General features: G+C 37.5%; 1 protein-coding gene across 5 annotated transcripts in view; it reads right to left on the reverse strand.

The window, feature by feature from the left end:
- The window catches only part of dacha (dachshund a), a 173,097-nt gene that overhangs the window by 25,725 nt on the left and 125,060 nt on the right, over window positions 1-22,312 (reverse strand). The window contains exons 4-7 of one of the 5 annotated variants that reach the window (XM_066714915.1): window positions 12,451-12,606; window positions 11,090-11,262; window positions 7,868-8,003; window positions 5,968-6,045 (exon numbers count right to left, since the gene is read on the reverse strand). In XM_066714915.1, the coding sequence (XP_066571012.1) occupies window positions 5,968-6,045; window positions 7,868-8,003; window positions 11,090-11,262; window positions 12,451-12,606 (543 nt within the window). Of the gene's footprint in view, window positions 1-5,967; window positions 6,046-7,819; window positions 8,004-11,089; window positions 11,263-12,450; window positions 12,607-22,312 lie in introns of all 5 variants that reach the window. The other 4 variants (XM_066714914.1, XM_066714918.1, XM_066714916.1 and 1 more) reach the window with 4 other exon arrangements.

The following is a 22,312-nucleotide window of genomic DNA, read 5'->3' on the forward strand; positions in this document are numbered from 1 at the left end:
GTCTTTCATATGCTAAGATGAAGGACCTTGCATTTATTCCAATATATCTATGTCAAATCAAGAAGTCAATTAATCTCCAATTGCCATAGATATGATATGCATATGTACCCAGTCTTTTCTGGAAGGAGCAGTTTCATAAGGAAAGATACCATGTGATACATTCAAAATTAATATGTACTCTTTCAAATACTAGATGGCAAAAGAAAAGTTGTCAAATGTAGCCCACAGTGCCAACTGTATTACTGATGTGCTAATTGTATTACCATAATCAAAAGAACACATGTTAAAATGCTTTATAAGTTAAGTCTGATCTGTTTCAAGTATTCAGTTCCCCCTTTAGTGTCATTCTCCTTTATATAAGGCATCCATTCAAGGTATTGTTTTTACAGTATCTGGCTTTGCCAACTGTCATGCTGGACACTCCAGATACATGACACTATCAATTGTCTCCTGAGGCCAATCCTGAAAACAACAGAAAGAGAACAAAAGAAAGAAAAACAGACAGACAGAAAGAAATAATAAAGACCAAAAGATGGAAATTATAATGTCTGAAGAATTATGGAAGAAAAAAGTAATTCTGGAATATTATTCGAAATCCCTGCTTTATCAGCTCCTTTGATGGTGCAACAAAGAACATTTTGAAAGAGTTACATGCACAAAAAGAGATCTCTACTTATTGATATGCGCTGCATAATTTTAGTGAAACAGGTTTCTCCCTGGAAAAGTCACAGGCAGCGACGTAGCTACACGGTAGGAAATGAGGGAATGTGTCCCAAATGGTTTACATACGAGTGAACTTCAAACCAGCCAAAGCATCTATATTAAATGCAACATATTACTCCTGCAGCACTTAGCTCACTCCAGTGTGCAAACAATGGGGAACGAGACCTTGCCTTTGGCAGTATGCACATTTACTGACCAGCAAGCATGATTTATGGACTCCAAGTTGGGTTCATTCAATGGACTTCTGCACAAAGGTGCACACAGCCCAGGGCGGCCCATTTATCACTATGTACAAACGTGTCACATTGTTTATCATAGAAGATCATTCTTCCGTAGACTCAAATATGGCCCAGTAAACAAGCCAAGCACAATAATTATTAGAAAAGATTTAACCTTTTTAGCACACATTGCTATTGGCACTACAATTCAGATAGTTAATGATTACTTTATTGTGCTGTATTTATAGAATTAGGTACTAATGGCTTCTATTGGGCTGCAGTGAAGGTAGGTTGTAGACACCAGCCTGTTTTTGTATTAGTAATGTGGAGAGATCAAAGTGTAGCTGTTTGTCCCTGATTCCAGCCGTGATGGTGGATAGAAATGAATACAGAATCTGACACAGAATAAAACAACAGCAAGCCATGACCCCAATGAATACAAAATCAAGCATTAACTACAGTAAATCCATCACCTATTTTAAATAACATACCCATGCAGGTACTTAAATCTTATCTGCCGAGCTTTCAATTTTCTATCCTGGTTTCCGAGTTTACTAAATCTAATTGTATTTCAAGGGACCCAATAAAAAATAGGTCGAATCATTATGGGTAAACTTTAGTTGGATCATTATTGAGTGTGTGGATGAGTGTGTGTATTTTTTTTTTTTAAAGTAGGCATAAATAAACCACATGTCCAGCCTTTTTTTAGAACCACGCTAGTGACCTAGATCCAGTGGTGTATTGTGAAGCCTGGCTTTCATTTTGCCCCTTTTGGATATCATGCTGATTTTGTTAGACAATGGTATGTGTGTGTTAGTGGAGAGGGGGGTGGGTGACGGGGGGGGGGGGGGGAAGCCAGGTCTATTTTCCCTACACATAAATAAAATATGGTAGTAGTCAGGTACAGATTGAATCTTTTTAAAAATTGCCTTCAGGCATCTTTGCTCAAGCTGATCCCTACAGCATATATTGTGCATTAACCTCCAAAGAACCGCTTTACCAGCCGAGCTCCACTTCTGAGACGCCTCGGCCGGGAGAGCTGTACAGAATAGCGATGCGTGTGCCTGCTCATAGGCACACACACACCGAGCCGTAGTGGGAAATGTTCATGCAATAAATCTAATGAAATGTAATTTTACTCTTTTAAACTCCAACTGGGAATGTATAAACACAATCATGGGTGTTCAGGATTAAGGAAATATGCTGGCATAACATTTTTGTGTGTTCAAGAGGCCCCGAGTGGCTGACCCGATAAAAACCTTAAAGCCTGAATAACATGATGCCAATCTACCCCAGCATTGAGTGGGGTAGATGGGGGGGGGGGGGGGGGGGTGGCTGGCTGTAGATTTCCTGAGCATCTGAGTAAGGTTGTGTTACTGAAAGGTACACTCTCTTTATCTCTTTAATGACCAGGTTTGTTCTAATACATATTTACACACTAAAGTGTAACGATCAGTCTCACAATGTGTAATACAGGATTTGGATGCATAACACCTCATCAGGTGGCCAATGAAGTGGCACTTACAATGAACTTCAGATAGAAAGCCCACTTCTGTTAATGAGTTAGGCAGCTCATATCACTGTGAATGTAAGTAAAAATAATACTACCTGTCACCAGAGCAAATCTGGATCTACTAACCAGAACTGGGTAGGGGTGCAGCAGAAAGAAAAAGCTTCAAAATTCACCTCCAGTGACATGGATTCATCTACAATAAACACTGTTTAGGAGCCCTGTAATGAGACCACCTTCTATAGTTTATATTAATCTAGAATGAATTTTAGGCTTCTACAGGATTTGTAACCTGCAAGCTGCAGCGGATCATTAAAAGAAAATAAAAAAAAATAACGGTATTGATCACAATCTAGCACAATAATCACCCCAGTGCTGTTCTCACTTCTGAAACCCTGATCAAGCACACCCCTCATCCTTTCCCGTGTCTCCCATGCTTCTTGCATTTTAAATATCCCATGTTGCAGGTTCTGAATCTCAGTTGAGAATGATTTATACATATTCAAATGGGTCTGCCTCAACAGATACTGCCTGAGAGGCAAAAGCTAGTAAGACATGCATTTGGCTCTCGACTATCACTTCCACTTAGCAGCGCATTGTCCACTTTTAGTGCCAGGGCAGAAGGTGGCTTCGGCTGATGCCTGCCTCATTCACAGATCCAGGAGAGAGATTGCTGAGGCAGATGCATTTTTACACATACATAAATCATTCAAAAACTGAGCTTTGCAATATCAAAAAGCACACAGGTGTCACAGGATCTGGAAACAAGCAAAGAAACATGTAAGTCATCATATACATGTATTCCAAGCCATAATGTGCACTAATCTCCCTCTTCCTGAAAGCCTGAATAAAATATCCCAATTTTTTTTTACTACAGTGCACATTTAGCCATTCAGGTCATCACCGTTAGTTGGTTAGGAGAGAAATGTTCTTGAATTCTCAGAAACACAGATCTAATAAAATGGCTGTATTTTTAACTATTCTATTTCTGCTTAGAATCACTGTGCTTTCCAAAGAAAACACATAGGAAGTTTAACAAATCAAAGTCAACACAAAATTGAGCATACGCCTAAAATGTTCTTTGACAACAAAGGGGCAGCTACAACAAACTATTCTTGAATTAGCACATTCATGTCCATTATTTCATATGAATCTAAAACTGATTTTAACAGAAACGATACAGTGATATTTCTGAATTGAAGTTAATGTGTCCAGAAATGAACTCAATTTGAAACATTTGTGTAGCCAACTAGTAGTCCATATAAACATAATTACAAAAGAAGTCAGTTTGTGGGTGCGAGGGACTTGCCAGACCACTGTGTAAAAAGGTAAAGACCAGCTGTGCTTGCACTTTGGCTACTTCACAGCACTATCATACAACCTTTGCTTGGGTGACCATGGACCACGCTATTTTAAATTCAATTTGACTATTTCTGCTAAATATTAGGAAACATTACCAAAAGTAGTAGTAGTACTTGTCAACATAATGCTGATTCTTATATCTCAGTCTTTACATGTTTTAACTTGCAGTGTGTTTTTGAATAAAAATAGATTTTGTTTATTTTCTCAGAGGTTACTGAACCTGTTATGATACAATATTTCTGATTCCCATTTGTATACTGTGGTGGGATAATATGTTTAGACTTCATATCTTAAAGATACACGAGACTTCTCATGTGTTTACTGAAGCACAATAAACAGGAAGTACATTATTGGGGCACATGATTAGCAAACTTCACAATACATATCTTCATAGACACTCTGAATGTGGCATAACAGATGTGTCACTTTTCTTTCTTTAATATGAACACTGTTGAGCATAGTGAGATAATATGTTTATATGCATGTAAGATGAAGGGATTCGGTCAGTATATTGGGGTTTACATGGATCAACCATTGTTTTGCTGCAGTAATTGTACACAGGCACACAAATTCCTCATTTAAAATAAGGCATCTGGACCATGGCATGGAAGCCTCCAACTGGTTTCTCCTCTCCCATCTTCCCAGGCTGTGCAGTGACGTGTATGAACTCAGCTCTGTGCACATTCCTGCACCGCGCTGAATTTGACATTCCAATTACCATCTCCTCTGTTAGACCCTGCCTTGCACTAATCGTTAGAAAAACTATCTGAAAGCCAAACCGCATACCTTCAAGGTATTTCATTAAACAATGTCCTTATCAGTAATGCAGACAGAGAGATGGCTTGAGATGAGACAATGCACAAAGCATAGGTACAGAAGTGAAATGGGCATCGAGATTTTGAACCAGAGCGAGGGGGAAATGAAAGACTTTTCCAATTAAAAAATAATCTGAGAGTTCTGTTATTGCCCTGATGCTAAGAGATTGCTTGTAGTCAGTGTACTGTAGGGTTTCATGATATGTAGTTTACACCATGCAGGAAAAAACAGCAACAACTGTCCAACATCAAGAATATTGGCATGTATTCAATGTGTGTCATACTACAGCTGAAACTGCAGCTCACTGACCACACAATTATATCTTCATTCCATTTGTTATGCAGTGAGCATTTAGACAGCATCTCCAAGTGTAACACTATTACAAAACACTTTTGTTGCATTTTTAAGGTTTATTAGAAACAGAATAAGCAAAGCAATATGCTGCAGCTCAGATGTATGCCATGTAAGATCATTCACCAGCAAAATCATTTCAATATGCATTTTAGATATACTACTAATATAAACCTGTGACTACAGCCTGTGTGTACAATATACACACACAAAGGGAAGAAGAGAAAATATTCAACCCTTACAAAGAATATACCTGAACTGCTTCCTACATTTCTCCTTTTCACTGTCTTCCACGTGTTGTGCACCTGTTTTGCTCGCAAACAACCTAATTCTGTGTGACACTGATAAATGAGAGGTTTATTGCACTGTGTTCTACAATAATAGGAACTTGTTGCATGAAGGGAAAAGCACAGAGGGATGCCGAGTCACAGCCCTGTGGTGTCATGCCGTCACCACTGTCATTCAAATTAATGGTTTAGCTGTACATTACTTTTTACATGTCTTCTAGGTTTCTACCGAGTACCCCTGAAACTCCTTACTGACACTCTGGCTAACATCAAATATTAAAATATATTTTAATTCAATGTATAGATTCCTACGCCCTATTTTTGAATCCTGTAGACCCAGCCTTGGGATTAAGGCAATTTGGTTGCCATTTGCTTACAGCAGAATTGTAGCAGTAAGCTTGCCATTCACAGATTAGGCTGTTTGTGAAAAAGAAAGTAATTGTGTTTGTGGGATATACGATGCTTATTCACAAATAAAGAGCCACAAGGTAGAAAAGCATAGGTGCCTATAGGAAGACATAGGCTACCTGGTTCCCTGTGAACTGTGAAAACAACAATTCTGAAGCTTTTATGATTGCTGTAAAAGCGACATTAACAAAATGATGACTGAAGCGAGCCTGAGTAGTATTCTAGGGCTCTCTCTGTTGTCTCTCAGCCTTTTTAACACAAAGAAAGGACTGGAAAAGATAGGAAAGATCACCTTTCTCTTTCAGGATCTTCTTCATGTTTAGGCCTGCATCCCGATCGGCCATCTCAACGTCTCTGGGGTTATTCAGAACTGTCGAGGACATACACACACACATAAGCGCTGTATGTTACTGCAAGGCTGACTGGGACATTCTCGCACTGCAAGATACTATCTCCTTTTGTCGAGAGCTCACTATCTGACCGAGAGATCAGATATCTGAAGGCAGAACCTTGCCAAAAGAAGAATTGTGCAGCTAGGGAGTCTTTTTGAAGTGTATTTCATCATGAAATGGCATGAAAAGAAAAAGTACAAGTGATAAAAGTATTGCAATGGGAAAAATACAAGAGAGGGTCAAAAGTGGTATACTGAGGAATAAAATAAATACATCTAAAGTCCCAACCATCAATATTGGCTCCCTGTATCTTAAATTAATCAATTCACTAGGACATATGAACTGCTAGGTGCCAGGATTAGGTAGTCTTCAATAATATAGAGGATAGATAGCTAAGTTTAACAAACAGTATTACACTTGATAGTTTAGTTTCAGATGTAGGGGGCCTACACTGATGTCTGCAATTGTCTGTTCCCACTCATCTCCAGAGATAATTCCCTATAATGACTTTTACAGGAAAAGTAAGATTTTGTTTTCTATTCCATTTCTTTTAAGTCTTCCTATTGCTATTTACATCTTGCAGGCCATACATCAGCTGGAGATAGGAGACAATCACAACCCTTCACGGTTTCTTGCAGGAGAGTAGATCTCAGAGGGAATGCTTCTGCCACAGTATCACACATCCATGGCTTGAGTCACAAATAGCTAATTTCTCATACAGCAGTCTGCCATGAGCAGCACGGGGAGTAAAAAAAACACCTCGGTGGATTTGGCCTACTAAAGAAGGCAGAGACTGGAAATTAAACTGGTGTTCAACTTCAGAAACTGGGAAAAGAGGATGAAAAGAACTACCCACTCAAGCCAAGGAACTTCAGCACTAGGAGTACAACATACAGTTACCTAGTCAGCATTTTGAATGAGTGCCTTGAAATCATTGTGCATTATGAACAAGGTTCCTAGAAATCCGTTTGCCACAAAAAAACGGGGAAATACACTAGTTTGGTAGAGAATATCAGAGAATTGTGTTATTTTGTAGATTTTTTGGAATCTATGAACTATGCTGATAGATGTATTTTGAATGTTTAGCTAACGACTGAGTGTAGTTTCTGCATTGTACGCAACATCGTCCTCAGTGCCTAAATATCCTTTAATAAACTAATTAACGATGATGACTAATGTAACTGCCATTTTCATTTCCATTTCTGTATTCACATAAAATTTAACTTTTTTTATGTTTTCAAAGGACAATTGAGAATACGCTTTGATGTTTTGCTGAAATATTAAAATGATATAGCCAGTTTTTGTTTTGTTTTTTTAAATTATGCTGATGGTTCTCTGTGTGCTCCAACCTTGATTAAAATGGTTAATGTTTCACCCAAAAATGTTTTGTTTAACTCAATAGATTGTGTTTGTGTAAATTCTGGTCAGAGATACTTACTTTTAACTTTATTTAATTGTGGAAAAACAAAATTTACCATGGAAACCTAGGAACCTTTTTTTATTAATCAAAACACTAGATAACCGCAAGCTCTTGATTGGCCAGATCCATGATATTGGTGATTTATGATCAAAAGGGTATTATTACCCAGCCCTTTTGCCGAGCATTTCCTATGGTAAGTCACAATCACAATCAGAGAGCTGTTAAAAGTTGTAGCAAAAGTGAAGGTATGGGGAAACCACAGGACAACAAAGTGAAAAACCAAACCAATGGAGGGGGGAAACCATGGTGCCACAATTACTATGCAAATTTACCATGGAAAAGGTTCATAAGGGAGACTACTCCAGAGGAGGCAGACCCACCGAGACGCTCCGAGTTGTGTTCATGGGGGGAAGGAGAGCTGGACGCACTGCTGCTGGGGTGCGAGGAGGGGTGGCTCCCAGGCCGAGGGTTGTCCTCCAGGGATGGGGAGGGGGATGGGCTGTCCTGGACCCTCTCCTGCAAAGAGACAATAGATTCAGGACACAACACAACTAACTGGACACCTTTCTGAATTATTCTCAACATGTTTGGCTCTAAACCGAACTAAGACCATTAGATTTCACACAAAAATTGAAATTCAGAATTCAGCTGAGCCCTGTTAATTAATGACCTCGGTGAGACTATCTTTAGTCATCTCCAACGTGTTTGGGTCCCGAGCTCATTCAGCCAACAGAAGCTCATTGATTTTCTGCTTTCTGCTCCTCTAATCTAATGTCCAGCACAAAGCCCAGAATATTTAATGAGGCATGTGTCCTTTGCCAGCAACATTTTGAATATTGGTTGAAAAAAGAGTCAGTTGCATTTTCCAACAAGGTATACATCAATACATTTCTTTTGTGCTGAAGATCTGCATAAAACAATGACAACAGAAATTAAACAATAGTCTAATTGGACAATTAGACCAATGATTCAAGGTCTAATAACTTTGATAACATGCTCCCATAGACAAGCTGAATATAAAACCTACTGAATGTATTTTCTTTTAGCTATTTACAGTTTTAAGCAGTTTTCCCCCCGAAATTAAATTTAGTGATTCTTTACAGTTTTTTGCGCTTGAAAAATGATATTTCCATTGAAGTTATTTGTCATGTTATCTAGTCATTCTGACAAAACAAGTTTACCAAGGAAGTCAATTAGCCTAAGATTACATCAGTGTTTCACTGATATTAGACACCAGTTTTGCGCTACACTTTGGTGATGTTGCTTGGCTGCACACAGACAGGACAAATCTATACAAAATTGTTTAGTAGACTGCAAATATGCTGTTTCCTGTAGGAGAAAGTTTTAGTACAGCATCTACTGAGAGGAGACTAAATATATAAAAATGTGAACTGTTTTGAACTGAAAACTATATAAGCCAGGCCACCTCTCTCCCAAAAGAAACAAACAATAATTAAAAAAAAAAATCTATGTTTTCATATCTTTATATTAAATAACAGTACAGTGCACCCTCATTAAATGTTTGATTTGCAGTAATACTGTCTGAGAAAGATTTATTGAAAACAACACTAAATAAATACATATATTTATTTCTATTTAATTTATTAATATATACTGTATATATTATACACACACACACACACACACACATATATATATATATATATATATATATATATATATATATATAGAATGGCAAACTTTTGAAGTCAGAATTAAGAGTATTGAAAAAAGTTTTTGCTCAAATCTATTTTACTATGAAACCAAAAAGGATGCAAATTGAAATGATCTGTTCTAAAAACAAAAGTTAAAATACTGGTATAACTTACCATTCACCTTTATGGTACAAAATACAGAACACCTGCTCACTGCAGTGAAACATATTTACTGAGAAATTGCTTTCTTTTTTATCCACATTAAATCAAACTATACTTAAATAATGTTTTTTGTGGCTAAAACACTAACAGAGCCATTATATTAAAAGCTTCTCAAATGTAATGTTCCTGCCGTATTGATTGATGCTTGGAGTATTCCCAAGTGAACACACTTAACAATAGTTGTTCATATGAAGTAAGCTAGCCTGCTATTTTTATTTACACAGCTTCTGTTGAGTATCTAACATTGTTTTCGGTACTTTAAGTATTCAAGCATAATATCCCTGCACACCTCTGGGTCAATGAGGGTGTACTTTACAGATATGTACTACAAATATGTCCCTGTCCATTTTTTAGTATTTAAAATAAATATTTTATACTTATTTTAGACAAATTATATATTTTATCCGTTCAAGACTGTAAGCATAACAGAATATCAGTTAGATAGATAGATAGATAGATAGATAGATAGATAGATAGATAGATAGATAGATAGATAGATAGATGTGAAAATAATAATACTTTTGTAAGTAAATTAAATTTGAATTAGTCTCAGAAAAACAAAAATGCTGGCCTAATAAGCAAGAAATAGAAGAAACTGATATCCCCATTAAATTGTAGGCATGTAGCAGTGATTATTCATACTGAGTGTGCTGGCCATTAATCCCAATGTACAACAGCTCCAATTAAAGCAGTTGCCCACAATGTCACTTCATTGTGCAGTCGGGTATCATTATGCCAAGGAGCCAGGGACACGCGCTCCTTCTCTGCTCTAATATATATGTAGGATAAAACAAACACATTTAGAATGTAGACCCAATATGTATACAAACGCAGACCTCCCATACAGTACCATCTGCAGGCCGGGTGTCATTGTTTAAATAGAGCAGATCTCTGCAACCAACAGAGCATTTACACTAAAAATATACTGCATGCAACCTCATTTGTCATGGTGATATAACTGTCGGAGGAATCAGGTGTTCTGTATGTGGATCACTCATGGAAAAGAGAGAGGGGGGAAACAGAGAGGAAGCACTGGAGAATTGTCACAGTATGTTTTCCCACATAACATTTATCACTCACCTGATTTCCACATCCCACTCACCTGCATTTTTTCTTTTCAGAGCAGGTTGTCCATCATCACTGGCATATGATTAACAAAACCTGCATTTACACCTTTACTTCAAGTTGGATGTGTACAATATTGCATTTCACCAATAACCCTACAAGGACTCCTATAATAAGGTTTAGCATCTCAGCTTTATGCATCTGATTTTATTTTTGATTGTATTTATTTGTAATTTGCATTTATTTTTACTGTTCGGCTTTTCTTTCATAACACATCTGAAAAGACAACAGCATTCTAACGAGCTCCTCTTTTTCCAAACTGAGATCCATATTGAACTCTGGAAATCAATTCAGAGCTGCTTCCTGATTCACAGGAAGCCAATCATCCGTTCATTTCGAGGGAAACATCTTCCTGAAGCATTTCAATCTAGTAGTACACAGCTCAGAAAGACCAATATTTCCCTTGAAAACAAACAAACCAAAAAAAGGTAACAAACCAAAAAAAAGACAAGAAAAACAACAACAACCTTATCAACAGAAGAAATACCATCATGCTGGCATTGCTCTGTGACAACCATGGCATTGCGTTTTGTGGGAACTGAAAAGCAGTGGAGCGATAGTAAACCTGGTTTTGATGTGGTGGGGTGAAACCTTTCTTACCTTAATCACTGAGGCTCCTGCTCTGGACAGAGGACTGTGCATCTGAGCTGCTGCAGCCATGTTTGCAATCGTATTCAGGTGGTTCATCTGGTTCATCGCCATGGCAACAGATGCGGGAGGTAGGCTGACAGGAAGCAGGGGGTGGGGCATCATCATGAATGGCAGGTCTAGTCCTGGGAAGACATTTATAGGTTTTTTGTGCTTGGGTTTTCACATTCACAAACAATCCTGTCGTTGAGCGGCTTCTCTGAATTCAACCTCTCAATGTAATATATATATATATATATATATATATATATATATATAGATAGGCAGAATACATATTTCTGTCCTTGAAAATGATTATAGTCGAAGCTTTAACCCCACTGGATAATTTAGGGAAAGCAGGTCGACGAGCTCTCACTGGAGAAAAGGGAGCCATGCTTTAGAGTTGATTTTCCCTAAAAAAAAAAATTGTTGGAATAGTATCTTGCTAGTATTTAAATTCTCGTTTTATTACTTTATTTTTGAAAGTGGACTAAATGTGAGTGATAAAAAAGAAAACAAACAATCCACCAACTCCCCCTTCCGGAGTACATTGGATTTCAAAATCTCCCACAAACAACCAGGGCTGTCCTGAATGAGATTTAGTTTTATGAAATAAGTCTTGAGCCAATATTATAGTCTGTAAACCAAGCAGAAAACCTTTCCTCTCCGCTTTTAATGCTATTTTGCACACACGTTTTGCTTAGATGTTTTGTGCATATACAAAATGTTGAGTTTAAAGCAGTTATAAAAATTAAGTTCATAGTGTAGCAGTCCATAGGAGAAAACTGAATGAAGAGAAGGCCTTTATTCAGCACGTGGATCAAGTATATATTTGAGGTTTGGCCTGTACGGGAGAAGCCTCAATCTCAAGACTATCGAGAGAGAAAGAGCACAGGGACCAACCGTATCAAACCTCTACATCTCCCCCCCAATCCTGATCTCAAGCCAGCACCACCATGATTGTGGTCGTCTCCCATAGAAGAGTCCATCCCAGTGAGTTTTTAAGAGGTAGGCTATTGATGGACTGAGATAATTAATTTCAGAAGTAATTTTACATGCAGCCTTAGGCAGATATAAGCTATCCAGAGATTTTACAAGGATTTTTTTTTTCCTTCAAGAAAAGCACGTATTTGAAGTGCTAAACGCTTCTTCACAGAAAGCTAGGAATTAAACTGTCCATACGAAACAGCACCAATAGACCAAAAATAGCAAATACTTCAATATAAAGCAACACTTTCTGTTTGTAACCTCGACTGATGAATCACAAATGTATGCAATGGGATGTGAGAGCAGAAGAAGGGCAGAACATGGCAGAGCGATTGCGCTGCACTTACTGTTAGCTAGCAGATGGTTCTGCTGCAGGGAGCTGAGGGGGTGCGCACTGCCCAGATTATGCTGCCCGGACAGAGTGGCGTGGGTGACCCCGTGCTGGGCCCCCGCAGAGGACGGGGACTGCAGCTTCTCTTTATCCCAGGAGGACTCGCTCCCACCTGGAGAGAAAGAGAAACGTCAGGACGGCACATCACCAGGGAGCTCGTTTTAAACACAGCCTCGTAGAAGGTCAATTTTGGTTGGAGTGTCCAGATTTTGTCAGCTTTCCAGGAAGTGATTGGTGCAAATTGCATTATTGGCACAAATAATGTTCCATTTTCATTTTCTGAAGAAAAGTGGGACAGATTTTACGATCTGAAGCTACTTTCCTTGAGTTCAAGGCTGGAGTGTTAATTTGAAGGAGCTGCTGTACAGGAGCAAAACCTCAAAAGAAAGGATTGTGGTCACCTGCCTCCAACAGGAAGTGTCAGCAGGCACCTCAAAATAAAAAATAGGTGTCAACTTAAACAGGGAATGTGGTGATCGACATGAAATCTTCTGAAGTGTTCTTTGCTAAGCTGTTCACTGGTCACATACAGAGCCCGAGGAAATAATCTAGTCATGTGACCTCCCACACATTGTTGCAAAGGACGATCTATAAAACAAATAAGCATACGGCACATGAGCCAAATGAGAACAAAACCGCATTGAGTTGTGGAGTTACTGTGTACATACTAAATGTTTTGCATATATATATACAGTTTTCATAGCAATGAGTAACTGCAGACAGCAAATCCAATGATGAAGTTAAACATCTGTACATCTTTTGATTACACTGTGCTGCTTTGTTGATTTCTAGTTCATTTTGTTTCCTATGATGAGAATTTTCCAAACAAAAATCTGTCAGAATCCCTTGGGTTATCTTTGAGAAACCTGGGAGCTGTGAGAACTACACTCTAAAGACCTCTACAGCAGACCATTGCCAATAATCATCCATCTCAGGGTTGGGGGTTGTTGGATTTGATAATCTTCCACTGTATATCATATTTATCTACAATCAATCTAATGCAGTAAATTGCAATCATTAAGACAATGACATGGCTTTCTCAAGTCATTTAATACGATAATCTTTAGCTTAGATTATGAATAATAAAACCATAGACAAACACAAAATCCACGCAAAATAACAAACAGGCCTGTTGTGTTGAGTCACAAAAGGGGTTAAGTTGAAATGCAAAAATGAATCAAAATAATTTGTATAATTCTGCTTAATAAGCAACTGAAGTCCTTCGAGTGAAATAACAGATGGTGTTTTTGCAACAGATTGCTATGACTGATTCTTTTAATAATAATATGAATTAAATTCTTCCTCTGTAGGATCCCAACAATTTCATCAGGGAGCAATTTCAATGAGACAAAAATACAACTAAACTAATGGTTTAGCTAACACCTGAGGCTAGCACAGCCCTACCGTGTTATCAAGTTGGGCTATTGTTAGCAAAGCATGAAAGTAGCGAGCGGCGCATAATGACTGCAAACAGCATGCAATGATCGTGAAACAGAGCTAGCCTGAGTAATTAGTTTCCTAAGTGACACTGGAGTCATTAGATCAGTGTGAACTGTACAGCACGTGGACCACCTTGTCCACAATTGTTCCACATTAGAATTTAAAGGGAACACTGTTGATGTTCTGTGGATTTAAACTCTGGATAATCCATCTCAGAACACCCCAATTTCAGGATCTAAGAAGAGATTTCTGTCCTGGAACATCCGTTTCACCCAAACATGGGATACATAAGACAATGTCACGGAGTTTGCCCAATCCATTTCCATTTTTATTTAGTTTTTGTTTGTTGTTTTTATTTTCAATTGCTGGAAATAAATGTAAATCAGGAAGCTGATGTGTCAGGAATATGTTTCAGAGGGGTTTGTTTGTCTCACCTTGCTTTGCTTGTGCATTCTTTAAAAACTAAATCCAGAGTTTTGTTTTAAAATATGTGCTAAAGGGTCCCAAAAAAATATTTTTCAAGTAGTCACATGAGTTTCTCTCCCAAACGTCACATCAGCTGGGGGGATGATGTATTGTTCACACTAAATGCCACAGCTGAATTCAAACAGGAGAGTTGAAACACATATCTAACTACTTGAAAATTAGCCATTGAGACAAAAAATAGACTAAAATAAATCACCAGAGGAATAGCATACAAAAAAATAAAAAGACATTTTAAATAATCCACAGAAATTTCACCGAAAATGTGGATCTGTATCGATATTATCATGGGATTTTGTCAAATTGAACTGATAACTGGAAAATGTAAACCATACAATAAATCCAAATTGAAGGTGCAAAATAGTTGTAAAATGCCATCTTAAACCCACTTTTGTTTTAAAATAGTATCACTACAGTTATGTGTATTTATTTTACACAAGTTAAAAAATAATACAGGAAAAGCCTTTACAACGAGTAACTGGAGATTAAAGAAGCAAGGTAATTACAGTTTATAAATATTATGGTTATAATCGAAATCACCAGCCAAAGTTTTGTTTATTCAAATTACACAATTGTAATACATTTGAAACATTTGAAAACTTAATTGCAGTTTATGTAATTAATATTTGCGTTTCCTTCTTTGTTGCTTACCTGTCTCCATTTTAATAACAATATTGGCAGAAATGTACTAAGTATCACGTACCAGATTTTGAAATTACAGCTCCCAATAAGTAATGGAAATCAATCCACAAATATAAAAAAACTACTGAACAAAGCAAACATTTCTAATAGCAGCAATAACAGATGGACAGCTGAAGCTACAATGACACTGAAGGTCTAACTCAGCACTTTTAAATCCCTCCATGACAAGTTTTCTTAAACCTCTTGCACAAAACACAAAAAAGAAATGCTTACATGATTTGTGATTTACTCAAATTTCTTTCATGGGCATAATATTATGAAGTGTTTTCTGCAACTAATTGTTTGTTAAAATAAGAAATAAAAGCTTAAAATTTCTCATAAAACCCTAAGTTGGCGTTATGAAAGATCTTGTGTCTTACCGCAGCATGTTATTTTATTTTTCATAAAAAGAAACAAACAATCATAAATGGGTGGTGGTCCATGTTTTAGGAATATGTCTGACTATCTAAAGTAAAGGATATTAAACCCAAGCCATGAGTCTACTCAAGTATATCTTCATACAGGGGGAAAAAAGTTTCTGTCACGGCCCTGGGATAGGCTTGTTCCTTAAGTTGTATTTAAATCACAGTATTTTAAAGGGAGTTCTGACTGACAAGAAAAATGCACTTGTTTTTAGTGTTTTAATAGACTCCAAGTCTAATCATTCATCTGGTCGACCTCTTATACAGGAACATTTAGTCTTGGTTCAGCTCATATCCCTGCGTAAGTTAACAGTAAATCAGGATGACTGGAGTGTTAAAAAATCTAAGGCCTCTACTGATGGCCCTATTGGGTCCTTTCCAAGAACTTCTCAAATGGTCCTGCCAATGTAATTAGTGCACAGCTCTGCCAAAACCGTGAGATGTAGCCATTAATATAGCAATTCCCAGATCTGTCCATCAGTCAGTCATACTTTGAAAATATGTCCATCACAGCGCAGCAGAGCTACACGCTGACAGTTATATTTAAAGGGCTTTTTAAAAATCTGAATACAATTATAACACTATCCACCTCACCACCCCACCTCTCTCTTTTCTTATCCATCAACAGAATGTTTGAATAGGAAGAAAATCAATTAACTGAAGACAAACCATGCGCATTAACTTAACACACTCACAGCAAAAAGTTTGCCTCTCATCATTAAATACTGTGCATTATTATTAATTGCGCCCTACTGCTGTTGGGAACTTCCTAATTGACGATAGACCTATATACATAGAGAGAGCTACACACAATAGGCGGCACTATAATACGATTATGAAGTAACGGTGCAGTCAATCAGTCCGACAAAACACTGTCAGCTGACCCTTTTATTTTCTCTGAGCCCCACTAAAAATAATACAACAAAAGAATCCAAGAATGAAGAAGTAACTCCACAAAACACCATCAGCAACACCCCCCCTCTCTGACAAATGTGCACATTTAATTTTTTTTATTATTATTATTTTTTACTTCCGTACGATTGTCAATCTGTTTTATCTTTGAACATAGACAGAAGCCACAAGGGAGATGTGGAGAGAGGGGCCTGTTGTAGCCCAGACATCTGACAAATAACAGGGTACCTTCCCCTGTCCTTCGGATTCAAAACGCAGGGAGTCAGAGTGTTGTTGATGTTGGCAGTTTGGATGAACCTTGTAAAAAATATCTAATCCATGTCGGTGGCTTTTAGGGGCCATTTGGTATATAACATTCTCCTAATCAATAACCGAAAGGATGAACACTTGAATCATTCCCTTTGACTTCACCGTGCTCGGAAAAACTCCGACCAGATTTAAAGACTTAACTTTCCAGCCTTCGTAAAGGTGATGTGGAGGGCGTTCAGGTATCAATGCCATAATCTCAACAGGGCTGGGATGAGCAAATATAATTCTGGCACAGGAGACTTTTATTAAGCGGAAGGAGTGGCTTTGAACCTTAGAAAGTGTGCTAAATCTGTTAAGCCTGCTGCTGTAGTTACTTGAGTCATAAAAAGTGTGTGTGAGGGGGGAGAGATTTAAAAAAAAAAAAAAGTCCCCTAAATCACTGTAAGGGACACTTATTGCTCTTAAGGGGCAAAGTTGTTTAGAGGATTCATTTCCTTGCATTTTTCAGCGCTTAACCTCTGGAGACTTGAGGTTATATAACATGTGATATGGTCTAGGTTGGTCTAGGGCCTCTGCTGACATTATTACACATTGCAAAAACATCTATAAGACCCCCAAAATTGACACCATGAAGGGATCTTGCTTGGGAGAAGCCTAGCAGCTGAATTACACCACATTGGACATATGTGCCTAGTGGTGGAAAGAGGTCATTTTGCAGGATTCCTGACTGTAACAGTATGTCCTATGTCCTGCTTTTCTACTCTCCCATGGTTCCCCCTTTGCACATGGAAGAGATACCAATCCACTGTGATTTCAATGTAATGTGCATTTATATATGGAGCACCAGTTTAGTGTCTAACTTAGCAATTGAAATACAAGGGCAATCACAGCTCTGCTCTGATTTGCTGCATAGTAGTTGCTCAGTAAAGCCGTGTTTAATTGTCTAACTGTAGGGTTAGATTCTCATGGATATTTGAAACCACTTACAGGAGTATGGTTTCTAGCCTTTCTTCTGGGCCAATACAACACACCAGGTCTTATCGCTGGCCTGAAAGACACTGTTTTTGTTGGAAGCTGGCATGAACAGATAAAATATAATTGGTGTTGGTACAATAGAGGATTTCATATTCTGTGTAAAGTACAGAGCGTGAATGTTTTTGGGGTTTTGTTATATTGTTCTACATATAATGGTATTTTGTGTAAAAAAAATGCCTTTTCTAGTTTATTTTTTAAAGGTTGAGTTATAATAATGTGCACAGGAAACAGGGATATTTTTTAATGTGTCTTGGTGATTTTGGAAATTGTTTATACAATTTGTTTATCAGACTGGGCCATTCAGCCCAGAGCAACAGTGCAACGCAAGCATGTTTACTTCTAAATAAACAGCCTAATGGTAATATTTCACTTTAAATCTACAGCACTGTTACTTTAAAATCTGTTATTTTCCAACATGCCCAATATTTACCATTCCAAGCTGCTCTTTTACAATTAAAGATACACACAAAAAATACAATTGCTATAATTACTGTCAATAAAAATTGAATATTGAACAAACATTTCCATTTGAAGAATCAGATAAATTATTTTTGGAAGAAGAAATGTATTCATTCCTTCATACAAACAATTCAAAAATCAAGCCATTTCAATAATTGTAGTCAGTTGCTCAATTAAAATACACACAATTTCTAATTTTCTTAAAACTCCATGTAAGTTCTCAATTCCTAAAGCAGAATGTTTTTATTAGTTAGTTAGTTATTTGTTGTGTACCTTTGAGCAATAATTCCTCCATCTCTTTTGTCTTGGGAGTGAAATTGACTTGCAGCACACGTCTCATCTTATTTTTACCCGCTATATGCACACATATGAAATAAAGACAAACAAACAAAAACATATCCAAACACTACTTAAGAAAAAAAATGGAAAAAATGACAGCTTGCTTTAGCGTACCAGTGCTGGGTAGCACATTTGCGTGTGTTTGTCATATTTCTTGTGAGCCATGCCATCTGCCAGAGGTGGCATTTTCATGGCTGTTTACCCTGACTCCCGCCAAGGAATCATCTGCCACTGCCTAATGCTGCCTGAAAAAAAGGGGATTAAGTTGGTAATGCAACTGAGACTATTGATAATTTGGTGTAATTGGGAAGAAATGAAGATAAATGAGGCTGAGGATGGAGAGGCAATTAGTTCAGCAGGCACTACAGCTGTGCTTCTGGCCTAGCTCCCCTGGCCCTTTACTCAACAAGGTACATGCAAATTCCAGCTAATGACAAATATGCTATCCAGAGCTCTTGCAGTTACAGGAACTTTCAGTTCAAATTCAGAGACTAGGACTCTTAAAATAAACTGCCTTCAGATATTAGGTTAATTTAGAAGTTCTGACATGACGTGTAATAATGGACAAAAAAGTAAAAGTAAAGAAATGCTCATCATACATCATCAAAACTCTCCAAGAATATTCTGGGTCACCAGGGATTAAACATTTCTTTCACTCTGCCCGGATCTGCGTCAGAAGTTATCACACACATAAACAATTGTATGCCTAACCTATGTGTGATCGATGCAGATCTCTGACACAATGAAAGCCACACAAACGGATCTTTCGAGAATATTTTAGGGGGTGTAAACAAAGAGGCAGAAAAAATAGCTATGCGGTATAATATGCGTAAAGCATGCAATGCCAAAAACAAGGTAACTTACTAATACCCCCCTGCTTACACATTAATAATCATATATGATCCTGAACCATCTTCGTGTGTTGATCAGCTTGCCATCTTCTCTGCAGCCAGCACAGCTTTCTATATAATTAAAGTTCAAACCAGACACAGGCATCTATAATCACTAATCTAGTGTAAGAACAATTATATTAAGAGTACAGCTGTGTAAAGATTTCAAATACAGATACAAAATATGGATTTTCCACATGTCGAATCAGTCAACCGATAACGCAATGAGCAAATACTCCCACTGCAGCCACAGCCTTACAGGTGAGGAACTCACAGTGATATCCAGAGTGTCTCCACCTGTGCTGCAGTTCACTGACAGCCCATCTTTTCATTTGGAAGCACCTCTTAATTTTTCAAAAACTCTTAAAAAACATCATGACTACAATGCCATCTGCCATCCAGGTGGCAGTGTCAGTTACCAAACTAAACCTTGAACGGTCCAAAAGTAGTCTGCCGTGGGAGGCTCACAGCTAAAGAATAAACAACACAAAAAAGGAGATCAAATGTACACACTTTTCACAGGTCAAAAACACAGGGAAGGGTATTCACAATATCACAAAGTGCATATTTCACATGCAATCGGAGTTATGCTAGGATGACCTAGGGCTCTTACTCTAACAACCTAACAATTCTGTCTCATGCTACTGAAATTTCTCTCTTTACTTGACTGGAATATCTATTAAGTTTACTACATGCTGTGAATAGTGAAAGAGTATATGTAAAGGTCATACCATTATCTAGTTTTGAGGGAAAAAGTATATTAATATGTATTTGCTTGATGCAACAAAATACATGTCATAGAAGCATTTTAGAAACCCTGCACAGAAAACTGCTTTCATATCAATTTGAGTTATTCTTTCTTTCATCAAGTGATTTGGGATAAATACAACAATAAATGTGAGTAAAGAAATTCAATTGGATATAATCACATCACGATTTTCTCTTGATGCTTTTTGCACATAATTACTTTATGTACTTTACTGATTTTAACAGAACTTTGGAGAGATTAAAAAATAAAACCTCTGCAATGTATGTTTCTGCTTCCAAAGCATTTATAAAGCTTGACATGGTTTCATATAAAAAGTAGTGCAATATCTAAGTTACCTAATCAGACAGAGTACATACGTAGAAAGACCAGAATATGCACTGCAATATCTGATCTCATAGTAATCTGTGGCTTTAAAACAGTGTTTTCCATATGTATGATAATTAAAGTTAACATACAGGGAATATAACACTTTGCAATTCATGGTTTGAATAAGAATAATTCAGAAGTAAATCCTTCCAACACAGTGTATTCTATTGTGGAAATGTAGTGAGCCAATACATCGTGCATAGCTACAGATACAGCCAATTGTTATTTTACGATTTATTTGGGACAAGGTAAGGGTGTCTGATATGAATTTAAACAACAAAACCAAAATACATTGTACATGGTAATCCTAATGGAAAAATCTGGAGGTTTGTTATGGTAATTTAATCATTGCTGGCAAGAGAAACAGTAGGATGGCAAAACTTAAATGACTAAACTGTGCCATCATGCTTTCTGTCCAACCATGTTTAACTGCATGTATTGACTGTGAAGAGGAACACTGTTACAATCCCAGTTTACGTTCCAGCTTTTAACAGCTCCTGATTTCATTAAAATATTGCTATCAAATCTGTCTTCTCCATAAATAAGAACTGCTTATCTCCTGTTTTTGATCAATAACCACCTTATTTATCATGTCACATGACTCCACCATTGTGAGTATTGATAAACAAAAAGCACAGTTCTGAAAGCATGCAATTCAGTGCTATGCAAAAGTTTAAATGAAGTGTTCTTTACAGCTGTTCAACATCTCAATTTGTACAGCGAATGTAAGTGGAATTAATGGCTTTTATCTCAGCGTCCTATCATCAAAGACAATATACTCAAAAGAGAAGTACTATTAGAACAATACATTTGCATGAAAGGCAAACAAAACAAATCCAATTCCATTGTCCATAACAACACGATTTCAATGATATTACTGTTGTATTTTATGTGTAGAACCACTTCTATTATGAAAGTAAAATCTAGTCTATGCCACTCACTGACTACTAACTCTGGCTTACTCTCTGTCAGGTGGAAGGAAACACATGGGCTATCTTCAGCACATCCAGGCTGGTACTGGGGGTTCAGCACAGTTTCAAGGCTATGTAGAACTTTAAGTAATAAATTGGTGAACAATAACATCTGGAAACTTGGTCATGCATGTTGTAGTTAAAAGTAAACAATGCCACTTGCTATAGTCTGCTAACAAGCAAACAACTTCCTTTGCAGAAAACCTCATCTTTACATTTATGTCTCCAATGGAGGCTGCTATAAAAAGGAGCTAAATGATGTTAAAGTGCGTTACATGATTAGAACTGATTTCACTTACTAACTCAACTGGCTTGACTTATATACGTCTAAATGTAAAACACAGGGGATACCCTCTGCTGCACCACTGAGTTTCTTTGCATTACAGAGTCACAGTTTATTCTAGCTCTCACAATGGGCCACATTCAGACTGCTCTTTTCTGCCCAAGGCAAACAGCACTGGAAAAAAAATCACCCAGTAAAAATATCACAAAGAGACACCTATACCTCTGTCTGCACTAAGGTGTGACTGTCAACATTTTGTATTTTCGAGGAGGGAAAAAAATCCCTTGAGCTCTTCCACCACATGTACTCAACCATGGGTCTAACTAGCTGTTGGTAATGATATGAATACGTATACATATACTGAGAAGTAAAACATATATATTTGCACACACACTTTATGTCTCAGATTTGGTGGAAATAATAAAAAGACTGATAAAAACTGTGGTGGAGAGAAAGGGCAGGCTACCGGACATTTTGTTTCGGAGGAAGACATGACAGCCATGTGTTTGTGGGGACTGG

This window comes from Amia ocellicauda, chromosome 10 (assembly GCF_036373705.1).
Source record: "Amia ocellicauda isolate fAmiCal2 chromosome 10, fAmiCal2.hap1, whole genome shotgun sequence".
NCBI classification, from domain to species: domain Eukaryota; kingdom Metazoa; phylum Chordata; class Actinopteri; order Amiiformes; family Amiidae; genus Amia; species Amia ocellicauda.